The sequence below is a fragment of the Cydia amplana genome, chromosome 5 (assembly GCF_948474715.1).
Source record: "Cydia amplana chromosome 5, ilCydAmpl1.1, whole genome shotgun sequence".
In the NCBI taxonomy this organism is placed as follows: Eukaryota; Metazoa; Arthropoda; class Insecta; order Lepidoptera; family Tortricidae; genus Cydia; species Cydia amplana.
The window spans coordinates 20,733,331-20,745,824 of record NC_086073.1 but is presented as its reverse complement, the minus strand read 5'-3'; the positions used below and the strand labels follow the sequence as shown (position 1 = coordinate 20,745,824).

The following is a 12,494-nucleotide window of genomic DNA, read 5'->3' as shown; positions in this document are numbered from 1 at the left end:
AGTAAGGGAATTACCGGAGCGTTCCCTTTCTCGACGGCGTATAAACTATGAACGAACTTGGCGTAGTTTTGACGTGTTTGTTGTTCATACTACAGGGTATTCTAGTCCTTACAGCATTGGAATAAGGTTATAAGTGATGATAAGTGCGTCCATGGTATTACCGAGTTTTTGTTCGTATTAATATGAATATTTCTACTACGTAAATTAAATCTCAATAGAATAATTATAATTATAATAATTTCTTTGTTTGACCAATGATTCCATACATATAAAAATTTATACCTACTTAATAGGCCGTAACATGCATAGCAATTAACTCTATCAAATCGATCTATCAAAGATAATTTTAAAACAACTCAGGCTTTAATTTATATACCTACTATAGATAGAGTCTACAAAAAATGAGTAGGTCCCCATTTGTCTTTCAGTTGAAAACCAGGATGATTATTTTCGAATCTCCAACCCAATACAAAATTAAAATACAATGTGCCTATGTTAGCCAGGTATTAGTAGATCTTATCTCGTCTGCGGTTTAAAAAAAAATAAAAAAAATCCATCCATCTCTATGGTTACCCACAAAACCAACCATTCTATACCTACCTGCGTGATACAATCGCATAAGTACTAGCGTACTGATCTACGCTGTACTTATAACACGTTTCGCCTCTCTACACTGAAAAAAAAATGATTTAACGAGCACACATTAAAGTGATTTCATTAAGATTAACTTCTTTATACAATATCAACAAATGTACGTACGAACCTACGTACGCAACGTATGAACAGTAATATACTTTACCGACTGCTTGGTTCGATAGGCTCATAAATGCAATTTCAAATGTTTTTAATGGGATTTTTTTCTCAGCGAGGCAGAGGCAGCACCAAAGATGCTGGTTATATTGACGGTATGGAATACGGCAATGGAAACCGTTGGATGTTTTATACTTTTGGTGGTGGTTTGATATACATATTTTGCATCAGTAATTCCAGCATTAATTGTATGCAAAAATACGCAAGTACGGGTTAGTTATTATTTTACGGATTAGCAAAGTAATATTTCCGTTCTAATGTTAACGGCTTCTTTTACATATCGTAAGCATACCTAGTTGTTACAAAATATCTAAAGCACTGGTCAGGCTTACAGATTATACGGACCGATTGGAAACGATGCGTAAAATGTATCGGAGCTATGCCTGTATTAGCGGCATTTGCTTTGTCAATGCGCCATTGTTACGGTATGAAATTCCCGTACTAATGAAAATGGTTCTAAACGCATTGTGTGGAGTTCAAACGATGAAGTCACATGAGTTACATTTTGTCGCGTTTTGGTATTGCATTATTCGAATTGATTCGCTTGCTTGCTCTGAATCTAAAACAAGTCAGACCAAGCACATATTTTGACTTTTTTCATTTCATAAACGTTAGAATACTATAAATTGTGACGTCCGTAATGGCTTTCCATACTTGTTACGTCAAAAGTCGGTGCGGAGATCTTAGCTGTTCGTCATTTTCTATATAAATTTTGACAGTGATCGCAAAATCATAACGAAAGAAGTTTAAAAACTGATTTGATGGTACGTTTTATCATAATACATTTCATATTCAATACCTACCCACAAACAAATCTACTTAAATTTAACACCCATCCTGACGAAAATAACTTGAAGACCAATTCGAACGACGTTTTCACATCCAAACATCTAAATGATGTGATTTTTGCCTTTGCGTCAATCCATGTAGGTACGTTGAAAATGCATGCGCAAATAATAACTAAAAGATATATCATTTTGATATTATATTAAAAAAATATGTTCGAATTGGCTTCCCGACGAAAATAACTTGCTTTATCTACTCGGATGACGTATGGGCCACGAGACACCGATAGAAATTGATGTCTCTTTTGTCACAGACATAGTGAAAAGAGAAGTAACAGACATTACGCCACTGAGTTACCATCGACCGCTGAATATTGATTGATCTCGGTTGTTCGAGCTCCACCGAAGTTATTAAAAACAGAAAAATAAACTAATTTAACTTTTACAATTTTTGCACATTGTTACTTACGAAAACGGCACTAAATCGCGTCTAATAAAATTAAGTTTTAAAATTACCTTCAAAGTTGGGTTTTTGCACATGCACACTCTAGGGATGTCACTCGGTCGACACATAACATTCACGATGTTTGTTCACATCCATGTGGATAAGATCCTTGAATAATTAGACGCAAATGAATTATAATAAAAATACCCAAAGTTGCCAAAAGTCTACAACCGAACAATAAAATGTTTACTCCCTCGTACATAAAGTCTCGTGTTTTATGCTGAGAAACAGCGCGTAAATCCAAATATGGAGGTATTGTGATGCTGCGCTTGAGCGCTCTTTTGATATTACCGACTTAAGGAAATATTACAGAACTTTAAAGGTATAGCTACTTCAACTAAAACATGAATGTTTCTCGTCTAATCTATCATCGTAAAAATTTAACTTATTGAACATAAAAAATACCTATATGTATCCGATCTATAGTGTTCGATCGAAGTTTCAGTTTCGCATGGATTTGGTCACTTTCTCTTTTTCTTTCACTCTATTTCAATTTATAATGAAAAATATATTTTGCCGATGGCTCGGGTTCGGCCAAAAAACTTTCGAACTTTTTGGCTGCCCTGAAATTATATTGATGGTCAAAATCGAAGCCCAGACCTCGGCAGGGCTAGTGTCTGTCTGGGTTTCGATTTTGGCATAAAAATCATAATTGTAAAGTGTATGAATCCAAGAGGTACTTTAATCCAGTCAGTAATATTAAACGTACACTCATATTGACTGCCAAGATACACTCGAAAAGCGCAGTTATTATTAAATCAAGAACATCTGCGGACTAAAATGTAAATTTTCCTTTGACTAGGTATATTAGTTTATTCAGCAATATTGGATAGTGCAGAGTGCACTTCGTTTGAGCGTTGCATTGAAATGCAGATGCGTCGTGACGCCTTTTATTCTGCAACCGCTACGTGTCATTTTATTTGCAGTTTTTACCCGACAGAGCGGAGGTGGTGTAAGCTTTTAGAGAGGCAGGTATAGCGTTTGTTATAGTATAAAAAAACAACGGGTTGCACTCAAGGAGTGCCGGCAGAAGTAAAACTCAATGACTAGTGCAAAAAGCACTATGTATAATTGAGGTTAACGCCATCTAGCGTTAGTGTTAATTACTTGAAATCCCTAAGCACATCACTGTTAGTACTCGAGTTATATTAATACCAGTTAGAGCGAAACTCACTAGATGGCATTTAAATCAATAAAGAAAAACTCAATGACATTACATGAAAAACAGTTACATGTAATGTCATTGAGTTTTTCTTTATTGATTTAAATAAAATGAGTCTATATGAGTCTATATGGTCTAAATGAGTGGTTATCTTACGGTCACGTGATTGTCTTACGCTGTCTCGAGTTTAACATTTTTTCTCCACCTCAAAAAGTGCACAGCGCCGCTAAAGAAGTCTTCACTTCAAAAAATGATGCCAATTCTGATTTAACAGTTTGTTATGGTTTTAATCTCGTTTTGACACGATTGATGGACGAAATGAAATCAGAATCCTGTCGTCAATAAGTGCGAACGAGAGGCCTACACGACAAGACTTATATCAAATTAAAATAAGATTCCAATGGTACAACCAGCAACATCTTAACTGTCCATCGGTAGACGTTATGCAATACCATTTTTGACTTGTAGACAAGAATTAAGTAATCAAAATCGTAAAAAGACAATTTTTGATTTTGATCGGATATTAGTCTCGCATGGAAAAACCTTGGGGCAATTTTTTACACTAGAAATGTCATATTTTTTTAAAATAAAAAAAGCGCAGTGTGCCAATTTTAACAAAATACCCTTATACCCGATCACAATGTATTTTTGAAGTCAGAATGCCACTCCAGTCCAGAAGACAAATGGAAACCTCGGTGTCGTAAAACACCTTCTTTTTGCCGAGGACAGGCGAGAAAAGCTGGATTTGTACCGAAAAAGGTACAAAACGGCAGGGAAAGGATTTCTCCGTGTTAAACTTACCTGCTTAAAAAGTAAAATAAAAGATTTAAAGCTGGTGCCGTCTCGAGGTAATGTTTCATTTGTAATGATTTCAAGGGATTTTTGTGTGAAAGTGACAACGAGATTATTTTCTATACCTAAAATGTTCTTTTGTTTCAAGGCTAATAACTACAAATTTTGCGGATATTTGGTACATTACCTATTTGCACTCTTTTTTGTTTTGTGGTACACATAGAAATGTGTAGCTGATGAATGAATTAGTCTTGAAACGCGTCTAACTATTCTTCAGTCAATTCCTGGGAATCCATCGTGGCTGTTGGTATACTACAAAAATCCAAGTCTACATTCCATTCATTCGTTCATTGTATAAATACATTCACTCACTCACTCAATCTGTCATTCATTCAATATCATTATTCTTGCTTTACTTGAATACAGAACCGACCCTACCTATGCCTATAGTGACTATATGTCGTAAAGTCCAGCTATTAACAGGTTAAACCTGGAGTTACCATGGTTACCAGTACAATTTGACACTTGTTTAACGGTTTAACCGCTTAACCCCGGGTTAGTGGGATCGTGCAAGTGGGCCTAAAAGCAACTACCGGACAATGCCTTGCTCTACAAGTGACTTTTATTAACTTTGGCGAAAACATCATAAAATGAAAGCCATTTTTAGGGTTCCGTAGCCAAATGGCAAAAAACGGAACCCTTATAGATTCGTCATATCTGTCTGTCTGTCTGTCTGTCCGTCTGTCCGTCTGTCCGTCTGTCTGTCCGTCCGTATGTCACAGCCACTTTTTTCCGAAACTATAAGAATTATACTGTTAAAACTTGGTAAGTAGATGTATTCTGTAAACCGCATTAAGATTCTCACAGAAAAATAGAAAAAAAAACAATAAATTTTGGGGGTTCCCCATACTTAGAACTGAAACTCAAATATTTTTTTTCATCAAACCCGTGTACGATATCTATGGATAGGTATTCAAAAATGATATTGAGGTTTCTAATATCATTTTTTTCTAAACTGAATAGTTTGCGCGAGAGACACTTCCAAAGTGGTAAAATGTGTGTCCCGCCCCCTGTAACTTCTAAAATAAGAGAATGATTGTAATATCTGATGCTCTAATGGGTTTATTTGTATCCGGTAATTAATTAATACCAATACTAAAACAGTTTACTATTATTTATTGTAATAAATGATGAGAGCACATCTTACTAGTACAATGTCTATATCCCAAGAGAGGGGGGACCGGAGCAGACAGCGTTTAGTTACTACAACTCTCCCCCAGCCCATTTATAAAAACACTTAACTTACAGCAAACACTTAAGTTACACTAATTACTTATAGCTAACATTTGGTTAACATGGCGTTTTACGGTTCTCCCCTCCACATTTACCGAATATGTAACCCCTGGTGTCAGACACTCCTTGATCTCTCCCGCAATCCACTTTTGTTTTTTATCTCTATAATCTCTAACCATGACTTTCATCCCTACCTCAAAAGTCACGTTTCGATTTCCCTTACTGAACTCCACTAGTTTTTCATTATTAATTTGCAACCTAGCACTTACTGGCTGTGGTCTAAGTAAAGAAAATCTTGTTCTTAACTCCCGCTGATACATTAGTTTTGAGGGGCTGACACCAGTGGCTCTATTTACACTTGTTCGATAATCCACTAAAAATAAGTTTATTGCGTCTTCCAGTGACTTTCCACCGACTATAATTTTTTTTACATGGCTTTTAAAAGTCTGTACAAAGCGTTCGGCAGCTCCATTCGTTGCCGGGTAATAAGGTGGGGTATAACTTATTTTTATGTTTTTACTTTTACAATAATCTTTAAATTCAGTACTCGTCCATGTTGTCCCATTATCCACCACCAAATGGAGCGGGTAACCATACCGAGCAAATAGTGACTTAAAAACTTTTAGTGTAGTAGTTGCCGTTATATTAGGCATCACATAATATGCTTCTGGCCACTTTGCAAAACTATCTATCACCACCAAAAACATCTTACCACAGAAAGGTCCAAGAAAATCCGCATGTAAACGTTCCCAAACTGTATGGGCCGGTGGCCAGGGCGTTAGCGGTACCTTTTCGGGGGCCTTTCTGTTTTCTAAACAAATCATGCATGCGTTTGTTATATCTGTGATATCCTTATCTATAGTTTTCCACCAAAAATATGACCTAGCAATTTGTTTCATTCTATTTATTCCAAAATGGCTTGCATGTAACTCGTTCATTACTAAATTCTGCAGACTTTTTGGAATTATTACTCGTGTGCCCCACAGTAAGCAGCCCTGATCAATACTTATTTCATTTTGTTTTTCATGAAAGGATTTTAATTCTTCATTTAACATTGCTTTATCAGGCCAGCCATCAGTACAATATCTCATTACAGTTGATAGAGTAGTACATTTTTTTGTTTCTTGTTCCACTATTTTCCAATTTACATTTTCAAAATTTGATAATGACAAGAATTTTAACACACTTAATTCACTACTGTCTAATATTGGATGGCTAAAGGTACTATTGTCTGGCGTGGGGTTGCGAGACAAATAGTCTGCGGGGTTGCAATCTGTTTTTATATGTTGGATAGTGTAGTTAAACCCTGACAAGAATATAGCCCAGTGCTGTAATCTTTTACACGCCATTTTTGGTATACCCTTTTTAGGGCCAAATATAGTAACCAACGCAGCATTGTCGGTTTGTAACTCGAATGTTCGTCCAAACAAATATTCGTAAAATTTAGTTATTCCGAAGATTATAGCATATGCTTCCTTCTCTATGGTTGGGTACTTTATTTGGGTATCTGTCAATTTTTTACTGGCATAGGCTACTGGTTTCACTACACCATCCTCAGATCTCACAGAAAGAACAGCGGCCACCCCACAGTCCGAGGCATCGCAGCTTAAAATTATTGGCAGTTCATTGCTGTAATGAGATAAAGTGACTGTTTTTGTTAAAGCTTCTTTTATTTTTAAAAAAGCGTTGTCACATTCAGGGCTCCAACAAAAAATTTCATTCTTAAGACAATTATACAAAGGCTGTAGTATTGTGGCCATGTCTTTTAAAAATCGATTATAATAATTTACCTTTCCTAAAAAGGAACGTAACATTTTCATATTTTCGGGTTGGGGTGCTTTTAATAAGGGCTCAATATTTTCTTTAATTACGCTGATCCCTTCACCTGATACATGATATCCAAATACTGTTAGTTGTTCTTCAAAAAACTTGCACTTTGATATTTTTAATTTCAACTCTGCCTCTGTGAAGCGTTGCAATACAGATTTTAATCTTGAATTTACTTCTTCTATTGTTTTTCCTGCAATGAAAACATTATCTATATAAACCTTCACACCTTCCAGTCCCGACAACAACTGAACAATTAGGCGCTGAAAAGATCCCGGCCCCGTACTGACTCCATAGGGCAGATATAAATACTTATATATGCCCTTTTCAGTCACTATTGTAGTTAGTTCTTGTGAATCTGGATCAAGTGGTGCTTGAAGGTAAGCTTCTTTCAAATCCAGCTCACAAAAACAACTATTTCCTTCGAAATTTGACAGTATGTCATTTATTGTCGGGAGTGGAAAATGGTCTATTTCTAGGTTAGGGTTCAAAGTTACTTTGTAGTCCCCACAGAGGCGCACTGAGCCATCACCCTTCATAACTGGTACAACTGGTGTACCCCAGTCGCTGAACTCGATTGGAGCAATGCGACCATTTGTTAACAGCCTATTTATTTCTGTTTCGACCTTGGATTTTAACGCAAATGGCACATTTCTAGCTGGCAAAAATTTTGGCTTGGTATTTGGTTTTAATTTTAGAGTTATATTTGCCTTCTTAAAATTACCCCAGCCCGGTTCGAATACAATAGGGAACTCTTTTTTTATTTTATCTAGATAGGCCTGTTTAGTTGGAACATTAGTACATACATTAATATTTTGTTGTAGTTTAAACGGCCATAAATGTAATTTTTTTAACCAATCTTTTCCTATAACCCTTGGTAACCCATCTTCTACAACTATGAGTGTCATATCCTCAAATTTTGATTCATTAAATGTCACATTCAAATTTTTTAATAATCCAATTGGCTTTGAAATGGACTGGTCAAAATTGATCATAGTCATTTTAGAGTTTTCTATGTTGATTTGTGGGAAAAATTTATTTCTGTCACTTTTGTTCATTGTAGTTATATCTGAACCCGAGTCCACTTCAAACTCAAATGGAATCCCTTCCATTTTTAGCTTTAAAAACATAGATGGTATTTTCTTAAATAACTTACATCCCAAATTAAGCGTCTGATACATGTCATCTAGTTCATTAGTTTCACAAACATCTTCTTTTTCTTCGGAGCAAACCACAGTTTTCAGGTTTGGTTTCTTTAGGGGGCATAGCCTAAATATGTGTCCCTTCCTGCCACATTCCGAACAGTACTTAAAGCGCAAGGTGCACTGATCCTTCCAATGTCCTGTCTTGCCGCAACACAGGCACTTTGACTGTTGTTGTTGTTGTTGCCGCTTTTTTTGAGGCTGTAGACTCACTTTCCCACGATCCGTTGAGAGCTTGAACACATCAACTGGCTTGGCCGATAGTTTAAAAGCCATCTCTGCTGTCTCCGCCACTGCTGTTAACTTTGCCAGAGTCGCATCGGCCATCTTCAATACTTCATATCTGATTGTCTCGTTGTGAACGCCATTCAACAGTCTTTCTTTTAAATGTTCATCTACATCCTTGAAATCGCAGTCTTTAGCCAGTTTGCGAACAGCTAACAGGTATTCTTTTATCGTTTCTCCTTCTTCTTGTTTCCTGTCCATGAATCTCGCTCTGTGCACTGCTAGATTTATTTTGGGGTGATAAAATTCTTGCAGTTTTTTACATAGATCCTCATATGTACTTTTAATTGGTATATCTGGGGCACATAACCCTGACAATGTGTCATACACGTTACTTGTTAATTTCGTTATTAAGAGCGGAACCTTTTTGTCTTCCGAGATATCATGCAATAACATGTAACAATTGAGTTGCTCCTCATAACTTCTCCAATTTCCACCACTGAAATTTTCTAAGCTAGTAATAGGGAGCGTTGACTGGTGTGTCATTTTATTTTTTTTTGTTTTAACGTGGTCCCGAAGCACTTTCCGCAAATCGTCGATACTTGGATTTGGGCCTGTCGGTAATTCTAACTGTATTATGAGTTGTGATAATGTATCTTTTGGTAACTCCTGAATCCACGACGTTTGACCACTTGCAATTTTTAATTTAAATTCTTCGAGGGACATTATGTCACTAAACTTGTTGATTTTCACCTTCAGTTGTGCGTAGTAACAGTAGCAAGCAAGATGGTTGCCATTGCCGTCTGTATTGTCTGTTTTACCGACAGAGTTGTGACATATGACGTATAGTGTCGTTTGACGTTTGCGTTTTGATATTGCTAGAATGTACGTTCTGATTGCTCTGCTTTACCGACCGGTTTCCTTCACATTTACTGTCAACTGCTCCGTGGTGACGTTTTGAATGATGATAACCTCTAATTGCGAGATGTTAAAAATACGTACAGTTTCACGTCGATCCGTAACCTTCTCGTCGCCAGTGTAATATCTGATGCTCTAATGGGTTTATTTGTATCCGGTAATTAATTAATACCAATACTAAAACAGTTTACTATTATTTATTGTAATAAATGATGAGAGCACATCTTACTAGTACAATGTCTATATCCCAAGAGAGGGGGGACCGGAGCAGACAGCGTTTAGTTACTACAATGATAAAACTAAAAAAATATATGATGTACATTACCATGCAAACTTCCACCGAAAATTGGTTTGAACGAGATCTAGTAAGTAGTTTTTTTTAATACGTCAAAATCCCCTTCATGGGCGAGTCCGACTCGCACTTGGCCGCTTTTTTTCTGAAAAGAAGTGTTGTCGTCGTGACATTGGTGAGCGCGACGTTTAGCTACCCAATTAACAGTTTGATTACTTTGATTACGACCAAATGAACTCGTTTGCTGTTTTATTTCTGACTCTCACGCCATTTCGCTGTCGGTGTATGATGGAAAATGCCGTAAGCGACACGACTTTACGACGACAAGTTATTTTGTGGTTTAACTAGCAAATAGATAAATAAATAAATAAATAATAAATATTATACTAGGACATTCTTACACAGATTGACTAAGTCTCACAGTAAGCTCATGAAGGCTTGCGTTGTGGGTACTCAGACAACGATATATATAATATACAAATACATAAATATATAGAAAACACCCAAGACTCGGGAACAAATATCTGTGTTCATCACACAAATAAATGCAGACCGGGATTCGATCCCAGGACCGTGGCTTCACAGGCAGCACAGGCTTCACTACCCACTAGGCCAGACCAGTCGCCAAATATCACCAGACATCGTCTTTCAGGGCGCAAAATATAATCACGAGGTACGGTGTTGTTATATCGATGAAACTCAAATAATCGTTGATATATCGATAATAATAAAATACACCTTGATTCCCAGTCAATGACACTTCGATTTAAGTACTCTGTGCTTTGTTTGTATCATTTCGTTATTGCTAAAACATGGAGGAGGGTAACCTAAAGCGGGTAAGTGAACGGCGAAGGACTTGGTTTTACAAACACTGAAGAGTTATCGAACTTTGGTAAGACAAAAAGATTGTGTTAAGGAGTACATAATAAAAGAATTAAAAGAATGAACGCTCTTAAAAAACCGCACTACCATATAGCCTAAAACTGGAAAGCACTATATAATAAACGAGCATAGCATCTCCCTGACAAAATAAATTTGAGAATTTAGTGGTGTATGCTGTTATAAAAAATATTTTCAGGTTATATTTATTCAAATAATAATTGTAGACCTATTTTCTCATTGTCAGTTTAAACATAATTATTACTATGGAAACTCACATTGTCTTTACAATGTTTTTTTTTAATCTTATTTATTTTATAAATAAAATAAATAAATCATAATATTTTTTAAAATAGATAAATATTATTATTATATTTATTTATTTTATAAGCCATACATCTTATGATTAAGTCGGCGTCTTTACAATGTTGTTTTTATTTCTTTTATATTTATTTATTAGTGCTCGATCCGAACTTACAAAAACTTAGGAGTGTTCATTATAATTATATTATGCATACTTTGACTTTCGCAATAAAACAGCACCTACCCGCTTTAGGCTCCCCTCCCCTAGTCGCTTATTACCTTTCTCTCCTAAGCATCGGTGTTAACGTGCACGCGACACACGCCCCTTAATGACTTTTTACGTTTTCTTTATACTCGGAAATCTAAATACTTACATTGACGTTATTGGATCCCATCTCTGCGGCGGTAGCACGGTCGCATTTTTATCGCTTGTCACCATGCCTGTCACGTCCTAACAAGTATGTAAGTGAGAAAGAGACGGGCATAGTGACAAGCGATAAAAACGGAACCATGCTGCGCCCGCTGCTGTTTTTTATTGATTTAACATCGCTTCGTGTTGGAAAATGTAGGCAATACAAATAAACTCTTTGCAAATGGGATGAATTTTGTTAAAATATTATAATATATGATGAAAATGCTTATTTGTTCAAAATTTAGTTGGGTTAATGGGATTTGAAGTTGTAAAACACGTAAATAATAATTCGTAATTTATTTTACATTATCGTGCTACTTTACCGCTGCGCACTAGTGCAATAATAATTAGCACATTAAGGAACTATGTCAAAAATTTAAAGAGCCCATATGTTATGTACTCTAAAACGTTGTACGATACATGTGTGAATAAGTCATTCGCAACCCGTGTCGATTTAAAACACCCAGATCCGAACCCAAAATTTCCGTTTTTGCAGATAAAGTAATAAAATGTTAAAGTTTTTTTTTTAATAGACTATTTGAGTCCCACTGCTTGACAAAGGTCTCCCCTGTCTTCCGCCACTCGTCACGGACTTGTGTAAAGCTAAAATAATTAAAATAAAAAAGGAATAGGTACTTGTCATAAAGCAAATTAAAGTAAAGTATGCGCTCAACACCAATTACACCGAGAACTTAAAGCTAAGCCGAACAAAAAACCTCCATAATTCACTAACGCTAGTCCTCCCCTTACTAATCCTAAGGCAGCAAATTTTCAAATTATCACCTATCTTAACAGCCCATCTAAAATCAACCTTAATTCTGTGTTCCTAAGGTTTATATTCCAGTGTTTTACCCCTGGCATAGGGCCAAGCGTGTTTTGGACACTACATTCAGCGCGGGCCATTGCTCGGGATTATAATGAAGTTATTGCGTTTTAGTGTTCCGGGTTCTTTTGTCTCGCGGTTCATTTGTTTTTCTTGGATTTGGTTCGCTTAAGTGGGATAGGGAAATGGGGCAAGATGATTGAGGCTATTTGAAAGACGAAAGAAGCTATTTGGACACGCAGATTTTTTTCTTTTCTTTGGTCACA

General features: G+C 36.2%; 1 protein-coding gene across 1 annotated transcript; it reads right to left on the bottom strand.

Annotated features, from left to right (window-relative positions):
* Positions 1-6,021: 6,021 nt before the first annotated feature.
* Positions 6,022-9,324, bottom strand: LOC134648155 (uncharacterized). The gene is made up of 2 exons (XM_063502634.1): positions 8,331-9,324; positions 6,022-7,367 (listed from the first exon to the last, which is right to left on the bottom strand). Coding segments are annotated over exons 1-2 (819 nt in total). The 5' UTR covers positions 9,148-9,324; the 3' UTR covers positions 6,022-7,365.
* Between the last annotated feature and the right edge of the window lie 3,170 nt (positions 9,325-12,494).